General features: G+C 34.0%; 1 protein-coding gene across 1 annotated transcript; it reads left to right on the forward strand.

Annotated features, from left to right (window-relative positions):
- Window positions 1-100: 100 nt before the first annotated feature.
- LOC117319414 (DNA endonuclease RBBP8-like) lies at window positions 101-12,438 on the forward strand. The gene is made up of 4 exons (XM_033874225.1): window positions 101-828; window positions 1,271-1,346; window positions 11,355-11,457; window positions 12,271-12,438. The coding sequence occupies exons 1-4, from the start codon at window positions 318-320 to the stop codon at window positions 12,436-12,438; spliced, it is 858 nt and encodes a 285-aa protein (XP_033730116.1). The 5' UTR covers window positions 101-317.
- Window positions 12,439-13,857: the final 1,419 nt, after the last annotated feature.

The raw sequence follows: 13,857 nt of genomic DNA on the forward strand, positions 1-13,857 counted from the left end.
GTGGAGATGTCATTGAGGAATCTGTGGAGGAAAATGTAAAGGAAAATACTCCACCATTCAAAAAGCCTGTGATTCCTACCAAAAAATCCAGAAACCGTCATCCGTCAAATGAGAGTCCTTTGAAAAGTGCAAAGTCAACTGGCAAGGACTCATCAGTGATTAGGGGTCAAAAGTCTCCTAGAAAGGGATCAACCATACAACGGGGTCAAAGGTTATCTGGTAACAGGCCATCTATACAATATGTTCAAAGGTCACCTGGTAAAGAGCTATCCATTCTACAAGGTCAAAAGTCAAATGCTGTTGACCTGGATGAAACCATGGCACCTGATTCAGTAAGACTGGAGAAACTGCCCAGATGTAACAGGACTTCGTCATCAGATGATAGTGAGTACACTTTGAGTAGAAATGGAAGTATGGATCCAAATGTACACTTGTCAGTACTGTGTGATGAGGAGTCAGAACTTATCTTGGAAAGTCATGAAATCCCATCAAGAAAAAAGTTGTCATTCCATAAACAGGGGGATGTGGGAATAAAGGATAGGTGTTGTATTGAGTTTGACAGCGACGAGGTCCATGCTCCCTCATTAGATTGTAGTGTGGCCACGTTAAAGGATTTTCACATTGATGATTTGGCACAGGGTGACAATGGACCAGAACGTCTCACCTCAACATGTATTGACGAGGATTCACAGGGTGACAATGGACCAGAACGTCTCACCTCAACAAGTATTGACGAGGATTCACAGGGTATTCCCTGTAGTTCACGTAGTGTTAAGTTTGGGTCAAGGAAAAGACGTGTCATTGTGACAACTGGCTACAACTCGGAAGGTGAGCATTCATCTATGTCTTGTTTCTGTATTTGGTAATCATGCTGTCTGGAAAAAGGATGCTCAGAAAATGATGACATTTACTTTGGTCCAAACTACAAGCTATAGCACTGTTGGATATCAATGATGGTTCACTGTCAACTTATGCGTAATACTGTCAGTTATCACTGTCAACTTATTAAATATATAAATGATACTGGCATTTATCACTTTCACATCACACTGTCAAATTTATGTGTAGATGTACAATGTATATATATATATAGCTATCCCTAAACTATTGCTGTCATCTGTAAGTGGTTTTTCTTTTTCTCTTCCTTTTTTTTTTATTCCTGGCTATTTTGGGAAATTGCCACATGCATGGTTGAAATGGAGAATTTGTTTGTGCAGTTAAATTTGGTAAAATAGGTGATGTTGTCTTATTCTATAATTTAACATTGTAGATGATTGTGAGAAGGAAGATGGAAATCCAGCTGAGGAACTGGAAAACATGGAAGAATTGGATGATAGTTTTGATAAGTATGGCAAAACTTAAGTAACCCATGTGGGTTGAATTGGAAATAACCATTCATAATTAGGGGCCTATTAATCTGTAGTAATGACTTTGTCTGTTCATAATAAGGGGCCTATTAATCTGTAGTAATGACTTTGTCTGTTCATAATTAGGGGCCTATTAATCTGTAGTAATGACTTTGTCTGTTCATAATTAGAGGCCTATTAATCTGTAGTAATGACTTTGTCTGTTCATAATTAGAGGCCTATTAGTCTGTATTAATGACTTTGTCTGTTCATAATTAGGGGCCTATTAATCTGTAGTAATGACTTTGTCTGTTCATAATTAGAGGCCTATTAATCTGTAGTAATGACTTTGTCTGTTCATAATTAGAGGCCTATTAGTCTGTATTAATGACTTTGTCTGTTCATAATTAGGGGCCTATTAATCTGTAGTAATGACTTTGTCTGTTCATAATTAGGGGCCTATTAGTCTGTATTAATGACTTTGTCTGTTCATAATTAGAGGCCTATTAATCTGTATTAATGACTTTGTCTGTTCATAATTAGGGGCCTATTAGTCTGTAGTAATGACTTTGTCTGTTCATAATTAGAGGCCTATTAATCTGTATTAATGACTTTGTCTGTTCATAATTAGGGGCCTATTAATCTGTATTAATGACTTTGTCTGTTCATAATTAGGGGCCTATTAGTCTGTAGTAATGACTTTGTCTGTTCATAATTAGAGGCCTATTAATCTGTAGTAATGACTTTGTCTGTTCATAATTAGAGGCCTATTAATCTGTAGTAATGACTTTGTCTGTTCATAATTAGAGGCCTATTAATCTGTATTAATGACTTTGTCTGTTCATAATTAGAGGCCTATTAGTCTGTATTAATGACTTTGTCTGTTCATAATTAGAGGCCTATTAGTCTGTAGTAATGACTTTGTCTGTTCATAATTAGGGGCCTATTAGTCTGTATTAATGACTTTGTCTGTTCATAATTAGGGGCCTATTAGTCTGTAGTAATGACTTTGTCTGTTCATAATAAGGGGCCTATTAATCTGTAGTAATGACTTTGTCTGTTCATAATTAGAGGCCTATTAATCTGTATTAATGACTTTGTCTGTTCATAATTAGAGGCCTATTAATCTGTAGTAATGACTTTGTCTGTTCATAATTAGAGGCCTATTAATCTGTATTAATGACTTTGTCTGTTCATAATAAGGGGCCTATTAATCTGTAGTAATGACTTTGTCTGTTCATAATTAGAGGCCTATTAATCTGTAGTAATGACTTTGTCTGTTCATAATTAGGGGCCTATTAATCTGTATTAATGACTTTGTCTGTTCATAATTAGAGGCCTATTAGTCTGTAGTAATGACTTTGTCTGTTCATAATTAGAGGCCTATTAATCTGTAGTAATGACTTTGTCTGTTCATAATTAGGGGCCTATTAATCTGTAGTAATGACTTTGTCTGTTCATAATTAGAGGCCTATTAATCTGTAGTAATGACTTTGTCTGTTCATAATTAGAGGCCTATTAATCTGTATTAATGACTTTGTCTGTTCATAATTAGGGGCCTATTAGTCTGTAGTAATGACTTTGTCTGTTCATAATTAGGGGCCTATTAGTCTGTATTAATGACTTTGTCTGTTCATAATTAGAGGCCTATTAATCTGTAGTAATGACTTTGTCTGTTCATAATTAGAGGCCTATTAATCTGTAGTAATGACTTTGTCTGTTCATAATTAGAGGCCTATTAATCTGTATTAATGACTTTGTCTGTTCATAATTAGGGGCCTATTAGTCTGTAGTAATGACTTTGTCTGTTCATAATTAGGGGCCTATTAGTCTGTATTAATGACTTTGTCTGTTCATAATTAGAGGCCTATTAATCTGTATTAATGACTTTGTCTGTTCATAATTAGGGGCCTATTAGTCTGTAGTAATGACTTTGTCTGTTCATAATTAGAGGCCTATTAATCTGTAGTAATGACTTTGTCTGTTCATAATTAGAGGCCTATTAATCTGTAGTAATGACTTTGTCTGTTCATAATTAGAGGCCTATTAATCTGTATTAATGACTTTGTCTGTTCATAATTAGAGGCCTATTAGTCTGTATTAATGACTTTGTCTGTTCATAATTAGAGGCCTATTAGTCTGTAGTAATGACTTTGTCTGTTCATAATTAGGGGCCTATTAGTCTGTATTAATGACTTTGTCTGTTCATAATTAGGGGCCTATTAGTCTGTAGTAATGACTTTGTCTGTTCATAATAAGGGGCCTATTAATCTGTAGTAATGACTTTGTCTGTTCATAATTAGAGGCCTATTAATCTGTATTAATGACTTTGTCTGTTCATAATTAGAGGCCTATTAATCTGTAGTAATGACTTTGTCTGTTCATAATTAGAGGCCTATTAATCTGTATTAATGACTTTGTCTGTTCATAATAAGGGGCCTATTAATCTGTAGTAATGACTTTGTCTGTTCATAATTAGAGGCCTATTAATCTGTATTAATGACTTTGTCTGTTCATAATTAGAGGCCTATTAATCTGTAGTAATGACTTTGTCTGTTCATAATTAGGGGCCTATTAATCTGTATTAATGACTTTGTCTGTTCATAATTAGAGGCCTATTAGTCTGTAGTAATGACTTTGTCTGTTCATAATTAGAGGCCTATTAATCTGTAGTAATGACTTTGTCTGTTCATAATTAGGGGCCTATTAATCTGTAGTAATGACTTTGTCTGTTCATAATTAGAGGCCTATTAATCTGTAGTAATGACTTTGTCTGTTCATAATTAGAGGCCTATTAATCTGTAGTAATGACTTTGTCTGTTCATAATTAGAGGCCTATTAATCTGTAGTAATGACTTTGTCTGTTCATAATTAGGGGCCTATTAATCTGTAGTAATGACTTTGTCTGTTCATAATTAGAGGCCTATTAATCTGTAGTAATGACTTTGTCTGTTCATAATTAGGGGCCTATTAATCTGTATTAATGACTTTGTCTGTTCATAATTAGAGGCCTATTAGTCTGTAGTAATGACTTTGTCTGTTCATAATTAGAGGCCTATTAGTCTGTAGTAATGACTTTGTCTGTTCATAATTAGGGGCCTATTAATCTGTAGTAATGACTTTGTCTGTTCATAATTAGGGGCCTATTAGTCTGTAGTAATGACTTTGTCTGTTCATAATTAGGGGCCTATTAATCTGTAGTAATGACTTTGTCTGTTCATAATTAGAGGCCTATTAGTCTGTAGTAATGACTTTGTCTGTTCATAATTAGAGGCCTATTAGTCTGTAGTAATGACTTTGTCTGTTCATAATTAGAGGCCTATTAGTCTGTATTAATGACTTTGTCTGTTCATAATTAGGGGCCTATTAATCTGTAGTAATGACTTTGTCTGTTCATAATTAGAGGCCTATTAATCTGTAGTAATGACTTTGTCTGTTCATAATTAGAGGCCTATTAATCTGTATTAATGACTTTGTCTGTTCATAATTAGAGGCCTATTAATCTGTATTAATGACTTTGTCTGTTCATAATTAGAGGCCTATTAATCTGTATTAATGACTTTGTCTGTTCATAATTAGAGGCCTATTAATCTGTAGTAATGACTTTGTCTGTTCATAATTAGAGGCCTATTAGTCTGTAGTAATGACTTTGTCTGTTCATAATTAGAGGCCTATTAATCTGTATTAATGACTTTGTCTGTTCATAATTAGAGGCCTATTAATCTGTAGTAATGACTTTGTCTGTTCATAATTAGAGGCCTATTAGTCTGTATTAATGACTTTGTCTGTTCATAATTAGGGGCCTATTAGTCTGTAGTAATGACTTTGTCTGTTCATAATTAGGGGCCTATTAGTCTGTATTAATGACTTTGTCTGTTCATAATTAGAGGCCTATTAATCTGTAGTAATGACTTTGTCTGTTCATAATTAGAGGCCTATTAATCTGTAGTAATGACTTTGTCTGTTCATAATTAGAGGCCTATTAATCTGTATTAATGACTTTGTCTGTTCATAATTAGGGGCCTATTAGTCTGTAGTAATGACTTTGTCTGTTCATAATTAGGGGCCTATTAGTCTGTATTAATGACTTTGTCTGTTCATAATTAGAGGCCTATTAATCTGTATTAATGACTTTGTCTGTTCATAATTAGGGGCCTATTAGTCTGTAGTAATGACTTTGTCTGTTCATAATTAGAGGCCTATTAATCTGTAGTAATGACTTTGTCTGTTCATAATTAGAGGCCTATTAATCTGTAGTAATGACTTTGTCTGTTCATAATTAGAGGCCTATTAATCTGTATTAATGACTTTGTCTGTTCATAATTAGAGGCCTATTAGTCTGTATTAATGACTTTGTCTGTTCATAATTAGAGGCCTATTAGTCTGTAGTAATGACTTTGTCTGTTCATAATTAGGGGCCTATTAGTCTGTATTAATGACTTTGTCTGTTCATAATTAGGGGCCTATTAGTCTGTAGTAATGACTTTGTCTGTTCATAATAAGGGGCCTATTAATCTGTAGTAATGACTTTGTCTGTTCATAATTAGAGGCCTATTAATCTGTATTAATGACTTTGTCTGTTCATAATTAGAGGCCTATTAATCTGTAGTAATGACTTTGTCTGTTCATAATTAGAGGCCTATTAATCTGTATTAATGACTTTGTCTGTTCATAATAAGGGGCCTATTAATCTGTAGTAATGACTTTGTCTGTTCATAATTAGAGGCCTATTAATCTGTATTAATGACTTTGTCTGTTCATAATTAGAGGCCTATTAATCTGTAGTAATGACTTTGTCTGTTCATAATTAGGGGCCTATTAATCTGTATTAATGACTTTGTCTGTTCATAATTAGAGGCCTATTAGTCTGTAGTAATGACTTTGTCTGTTCATAATTAGAGGCCTATTAATCTGTAGTAATGACTTTGTCTGTTCATAATTAGGGGCCTATTAATCTGTAGTAATGACTTTGTCTGTTCATAATTAGAGGCCTATTAATCTGTAGTAATGACTTTGTCTGTTCATAATTAGAGGCCTATTAATCTGTAGTAATGACTTTGTCTGTTCATAATTAGAGGCCTATTAATCTGTAGTAATGACTTTGTCTGTTCATAATTAGGGGCCTATTAATCTGTAGTAATGACTTTGTCTGTTCATAATTAGAGGCCTATTAGTCTGTAGTAATGACTTTGTCTGTTCATAATTAGGGGCCTATTAATCTGTAGTAATGACTTTGTCTGTTCATAATTAGGGGCCTATTAGTCTGTAGTAATGACTTTGTCTGTTCATAATTAGGGGCCTATTAATCTGTAGTAATGACTTTGTCTGTTCATAATTAGAGGCCTATTAGTCTGTAGTAATGACTTTGTCTGTTCATAATTAGAGGCCTATTAGTCTGTAGTAATGACTTTGTCTGTTCATAATTAGAGGCCTATTAGTCTGTATTAATGACTTTGTCTGTTCATAATTAGGGGCCTATTAATCTGTATTAATGACTTTGTCTGTTCATAATTAGAGGCCTATTAATCTGTAGTAATGACTTTGTCTGTTCATAATTAGGGGCCTATTAATCTGTAGTAATGACTTTGTCTGTTCATAATTAGAGGCCTATTAATCTGTAGTAATGACTTTGTCTGTTCATAATTAGAGGCCTATTAATCTGTATTAATGACTTTGTCTGTTCATAATTAGAGGCCTATTAATCTGTATTAATGACTTTGTCTGTTCATAATTAGAGGCCTATTAATCTGTATTAATGACTTTGTCTGTTCATAATTAGAGGCCTATTAATCTGTAGTAATGACTTTGTCTGTTCATAATTAGAGGCCTATTAGTCTGTAGTAATGACTTTGTCTGTTCATAATTAGAGGCCTATTAATCTGTATTAATGACTTTGTCTGTTCATAATTAGAGGCCTATTAATCTGTAGTAATGACTTTGTCTGTTCATAATTAGAGGCCTATTAGTCTGTATTAATGACTTTGTCTGTTCATAATTAGGGGCCTATTAGTCTGTAGTAATGACTTTGTCTGTTCATAATTAGGGGCCTATTAATCTGTATTAATGACTTTGTCTGTTCATAATTAGAGGCCTATTAATCTGTAGTAATGACTTTGTCTGTTCATAATTAGAGGCCTATTAATCTGTATTAATGACTTTGTCTGTTCATAATTAGAGGCCTATTAATCTGTAGTAATGACTTTGTCTGTTCATAATTAGGGGCCTATTAATCTGTAGTAATGACTTTGTCTGTTCATAATTAGAGGCCTATTAATCTGTATTAATGACTTTGTCTGTTCATAATTAGAGGCCTATTAATCTGTATTAATGACTTTGTCTGTTCATAATTAGAGGCCTATTAATCTGTATTAATGACTTTGTCTGTTCATAATTAGAGGCCTATTAATCTGTAGTAATGACTTTGTCTGTTCATAATTAGAGGCCTATTAGTCTGTATTAATGACTTTGTCTGTTCATAATTAGGGGCCTATTAATCTGTAGTAATGACTTTGTCTGTTCATAATTAGAGGCCTATTAATCTGTAGTAATGACTTTGTCTGTTCATAATTAGAGGCCTATTAATCTGTAGTAATGACTTTGTCTGTTCATAATTAGGGGCCTATTAATCTGTAGTAATGACTTTGTCTGTTCATAATTAGAGGCCTATTAATCTGTATTAATGACTTTGTCTGTTCATAATTAGGGGCCTATTAATCTGTAGTAATGACTTTGTCTGTTCATAATTAGGGGCCTATTAATCTGTAGTAATGACTTTGTCTGTTCATAATTAGAGGCCTATTAATCTGTAGTAATGACTTTGTCTGTTCATAATTAGGGGCCTATTAATCTGTATTAATGACTTTGTCTGTTCATAATTAGAGGCCTATTAGTCTGTATTAATGACTTTGTCTGTTCATAATTAGAGGCCTATTAATCTGTATTAATGACTTTGTCTGTTCATAATTAGAGGCCTATTAGTCTGTATTAATGACTTTGTCTGTTCATAATTAGAGGCCTATTAGTCTGTATTAATGACTTTGTCTGTTCATAATTAGAGGCCTATTAGTCTGTATTAATGACTTTGTCTGTTCATAATTAGAGGCCTATTAATCTGTAGTAATGACTTTGTCTGTTCATAATTAGAGGCCTATTAGTCTGTAGTAATGACTTTGTCTGTTCATAATTAGAGGCCTATTAATCTGTAGTAATGACTTTGTCTGTTCATAATTAGGGGCCTATTAATCTGTAGTAATGACTTTGTCTGTTCATAATTAGGGGCCTATTAATCTGTATTAATGACTTTGTCTGTTCATAATTAGAGGCCTATTAATCTGTATTAATGACTTTGTCTGTTCATAATTAGAGGCCTATTAGTCTGTATTAATGACTTTGTCTGTTCATAATTAGAGGCCTATTAGTCTGTATTAATGACTTTGTCTGTTCATAATTAGAGGCCTATTAATCTGTATTAATGACTTTGTCTGTTCATAATTAGGGGCCTATTAATCTGTATTAATGACTTTGTCTGTTCATAATTAGAGGCCTATTAATCTGTAGTAATGACTTTGTCTGTTCATAATTAGGGGCCTATTAATCTGTAGTAATGACTTTGTCTGTTCATAATTAGAGGCCTATTAATCTGTAGTAATGACTTTGTCTGTTCATAATTAGAGGCCTATTAATCTGTATTAATGACTTTGTCTGTTCATAATTAGAGGCCTATTAGTCTGTATTAATGACTTTGTCTGTTCATAATTAGAGGCCTATTAATCTGTATTAATGACTTTGTCTGTTCATAATTAGAGGCCTATTAATCTGTAGTAATGACTTTGTCTGTTCATAATTAGGGGCCTATTAATCTGTATTAATGACTTTGTCTGTTCATAATTAGGGGCCTATTAGTCTGTAGTAATGACTTTGTCTGTTCATAATTAGAGGCCTATTAGTCTGTATTAATGACTTTGTCTGTTCATAATTAGAGGCCTATTAGTCTGTATTAATGACTTTGTCTGTTCATAATTAGAGGCCTATTAATCTGTAGTAATGACTTTGTCTGTTCATAATTAGGGGCCTATTAATCTGTAGTAATGACTTTGTCTGTTCATAATTAGAGGCCTATTAGTCTGTATTAATGACTTTGTCTGTTCATAATTAGAGGCCTATTAGTCTGTAGTAATGACTTTGTCTGTTCATAATTAGAGGCCTATTAGTCTGTAGTAATGACTTTGTCTGTTCATAATAAGGGGCCTATTAGTCTGTAGTAATGACTTTGTCTGTTCATAATTAGGGGCCTATTAATCTGTAGTAATGACTTTGTCTGTTCATAATTAGGGGCCTATTAATCTGTAGTAATGACTTTGTCTGTTCATAATTAGGGGCCTATTAATCTGTATTAATGACTTTGTCTGTTCATAATTAGGGGCCTATTAATCTGTAGTAATGACTTTGTCTGTTCATAATTAGAGGCCTATTAATCTGTAGTAATGACTTTGTCTGTTCATAATTAGAGGCCTATTAATCTGTATTAATGACTTTGTCTGTTCATAATTAGAGGCCTATTAGTCTGTAGTAATGACTTTGTCTGTTCATAATTAGAGGCCTATTAGTCTGTAGTAATGACTTTGTCTGTTCATAATTAGGGGCCTATTAATCTGTAGTAATGACTTTGTCTGTTCATAATAAGGGGCCTATTAATCTGTAGTAATGACTTTGTCTGTTCATAATTAGGGGCCTATTAGTCTGTAGTAATGACTTTGTCTGTTCATAATTAGGGGCCTATTAGTCTGTAGTAATGACTTTGTCTGTTCATAATTAGAGGCCTATTAGTCTGTATTAATGACTTTGTCTGTTCATAATTAGAGGCCTATTAGTCTGTAGTAATGACTTTGTCTGTTCATAATTAGAGGCCTATTAGTCTGTAGTAATGACTTTGTCTGTTCATAATTAGGGGCCTATTAATCTGTAGTAATGACTTTGTCTGTTCATAATAAGGGGCCTATTAATCTGTAGTAATGACTTTGTCTGTTCATAATTAGGGGCCTATTAGTCTGTAGTAATGACTTTGTCTGTTCATAATTAGGGGCCTATTAATCTGTATTAATGACTTTGTCTGTTCATAATTAGGGGCCTATTAATCTGTATTAATGACTTTGTCTGTTCATAATTAGGGGCCTATTAATCTGTATTAATGACTTTGTCTGTTCATAATTAGGGGCCTATTAATCTGTAGTAATGACTTTGTCTGTTCATAATTAGAGGCCTATTAATCTGTAGTAATGACTTTGTCTGTTCATAATTAGGGGCCTATTAATCTGTAGTAATGACTTTGTCTGTTCATAATTAGAGGCCTATTAGTCTGTATTAATGACTTTGTCTGTTCATAATTAGAGGCCTATTAGTCTGTAGTAATGACTTTGTCTGTTCATAATTAGAGGCCTATTAGTCTGTATTAATGACTTTGTCTGTTCATAATTAGAGGCCTATTAGTCTGTAGTAATGACTTTGTCTGTTCATAATTAGAGGCCTATTAGTCTGTAGTAATGACTTTGTCTGTTCATAATTAGGGGCCTATTAATCTGTAGTAATGACTTTGTCTGTTCATAATAAGGGGCCTATTAATCTGTAGTAATGACTTTGTCTGTTCATAATTAGGGGCCTATTAATCTGTAGTAATGACTTGTCCATCTGTCTATGATAACTTCCAGTTGAAAGTAAATAGAGTACTAGTACTTCTTTTAACTCTAAATTCTGTTGTTTAATAAGGAGTTAAATTCCTTTGTGTAATTAAGCATGAAGTTTCCCCAATTTTTTTTAAACAAAATGAGGGATGTATTTTTTCCAGTTATGAATTTTTTAAAGGACTACTATTTTTTTTTCAATTGATTTTATTTTCAATTACTGGGGTAACACAATTTTCATATAAACGAATTTTATTCCCAAAGCAGGGAAAATTATTTTCACAGTATGTTGGGTCAGGTACTGTAAACAATGCCATTGTTGACTTTTCAGATTGCCAGACAAGGCTGTGGCTAAGTATGCCTTTGTGGGGGTGGTGAGAAAACAAAACGAGAGGCGTAATCTGATCGGCTACGAGTGTAAGGAATGCTATGAGGTAAGTCTTATGTTTTTTTGGTTCTATTGGATTACTGACAAATACTTCTCAAGAATTATTTATGTCTTTCTCGTTTTTATTGATATATATCTGGGAACTTGACATTGTAGATAAAAAGCTGATGATTTTACTACAACATCAGAAATCAGGTTTCAACTGTTATCTTATTTCAGTACTTTCACATTGAAAACTTTCCACAAAATAATGATTGTGTTAATTGTAGTTTCTGTACGAAGACAATCCTAGTTATCTCAAAATCAGTTTGGCCATGCAAAAACTTAAGATATCGAGGTGAATGAGTTTAGTTTATTGTCAGAACTAAATGTTTACTTTGAGTTATCCGAGTTTTAGATAACAAGGTTTGACTGTGTATCATTTCTCTTACAAGTTTTGTCATTGTGAATCATGTTTCAGTTTTGTTATGAGCTAAAATCAGACTGAATTGTTATGAGCTAAAATCAGACTGAACTCTAGAATGATACATTTACAGTATTCATAATCCATTTTCTTACCTGAAAATAATCTTTATCAAAAACACAAATATTCTTCTACTTTGCGGCAGTTTCATATTCCGCTCTGACTAAAAGAATTGAGTCACAATAATGGGCAATGATACAATAATGTTACTATAGTGTTGGATCCTTTTGAAGTTGGAGGCAGTATTAAATTTTTTTTATATTTGCTGTTTTCTGCCTGGTACTAATCGTAGGTTGGTTGTTTTTCTCTGGGTAGCTCCAAAACCAGGCACGTCTTTAAATGACCCCGGCTGTTAATAGGACGTTAAACAAACCAAACCGTTTTCTGTTTTTGAAGTACTACTCTGCGATGGGTTTGAGTGATGAAGAGGTGAGACAGAGAGTCCAGACATGCTCCAAACATCGTGCCCACTATGTTCCACCCGAGACCCCGCCCCACTTCTGGTCTGTGGGCTTCCCTGACACACAGGAGTGTGAAGAGAGAGGTATGCAGATTCCCTGTTGAAAAAGACTGGGGGGGGGGGGGGGGGGGGGGCAAATATAGGTTTCCTCTCCTTTCTGTCTTGTACGTAGTGTACATAATCCCGTCGGTCTTGTACGTAGTATATATAATCCCGTCTGTCTTGTACGTAGTATATATAATCCCGTCTGTCTTGTATGTAGTATACATAATCCCATCTGTCTTGTACGTAGTATACAAATGTATCTATATAATCCCGTCTGTCTTGTACGTAGTATATATAATCCCGTCTGTCTTGTACGTAGTGTACATAATCCCGTCTGTCTTGTACGTAGTATACAAATATATATATATCATCCCGTCTGTCTTGTACGTAGTGTACATAATCTCGTCTGTCTTGTACGTAGTATACAAATGTATATATATAATCCCGTCTGTCTTGTATGTAGTGTACATAATCCCGTCTGTGTTGTGCGTAGTGTACATCAACCCGTCTGTCTTGTACGTAGTATATATAATCCCGTCTGTCTTGTACGTAGTATATATAATCCCGTCTGTCTTGTACGTAGTGTACATAATCCCGTCTGTCTTGTACGTAGTATACAAATGTATATATATCATCCCGTCTGTCTTGTACGTAGTGTACATAATCCCGTCTGTCTTGTACGTAGTATATATAATCCCGTCTGTGTTGTACGTAGTGTACATAATCCCGTCTGTCTTGTACGTAGTATATATAATCCCGTCTGTCTTGTACGTAGTGTACATAATCCCGTCTGTCTTGTACATAGTATATTTAATCCCGTCTGTGTTGTACGTAGTGTACATAATCCCGTCTGTCTTGTACGTAGTATACAAATGTGTATATATATAATCCTGTCTTGTCTTGTACGTAGTATATATATTCCGTCTGTGTTGTACGTAGTGTACATAATCCCGTCTGTCTTGTACGTAGTATATATGTAATCTCGTCTGTCTTGTACGTAGTATACAAATGTATCTATATAATCCCGTCTGTCTTGTACGTAGTATATATAATCCCATCTGTCTTGTATGTAGTATACAAATGTATATATATAATCCCGTCTGTCTTGTATGTAGTATATATAATCCCGTCTGTGTTGTACGTAGTATATATAATCCCGTCTGTGTTGTACGTAGTATATATAATCCCGTCTGTCTTGTATGTAGTGTACATAATCCCGACTGTCTTGTACGTAGTATATATCATCCCGTCTGTCTTGTACGTAGTGTACATAATCCCGTCTGTCTTGTACGTAGTATACAAATGTGTATATATATCATCCCGTCTGTGTTGTACGTAGTATACATAATCCCGTCTGTGTTGTACGTAGTATATATAATCCCGTCTGTGTTGTACGTAGTATATATAATCCCGTCTGTCTTGTATGTAGTATATATAATCCACTGTCTTTTACATAGTGTACATAACACCCAAAGTTA

Source organism: Pecten maximus, unplaced genomic scaffold (genome assembly GCF_902652985.1).
Source record: "Pecten maximus unplaced genomic scaffold, xPecMax1.1, whole genome shotgun sequence".
NCBI lineage: Eukaryota > Metazoa > Mollusca > Bivalvia > Pectinida > Pectinidae > Pecten > Pecten maximus.

Excerpts from the sequence above, each read along its gene's own strand:
- LOC117319414 (XM_033874225.1), top strand. The coding sequence starts at position 318 with ATGGCACCTGATTCAGTAAGACTGGAGAAACTGCCCAGATGTAACAGG. Across the intron at positions 1,347-11,354 it reads TTGGATGATAGTTTTGATAA|ATTGCCAGACAAGGCTGTGG; the intron begins GTATGGCAAAAC and ends TTGACTTTTCAG. Across the intron at positions 11,458-12,270 it reads AGTGTAAGGAATGCTATGAG|TACTACTCTGCGATGGGTTT; the intron begins GTAAGTCTTATG and ends CTGTTTTTGAAG.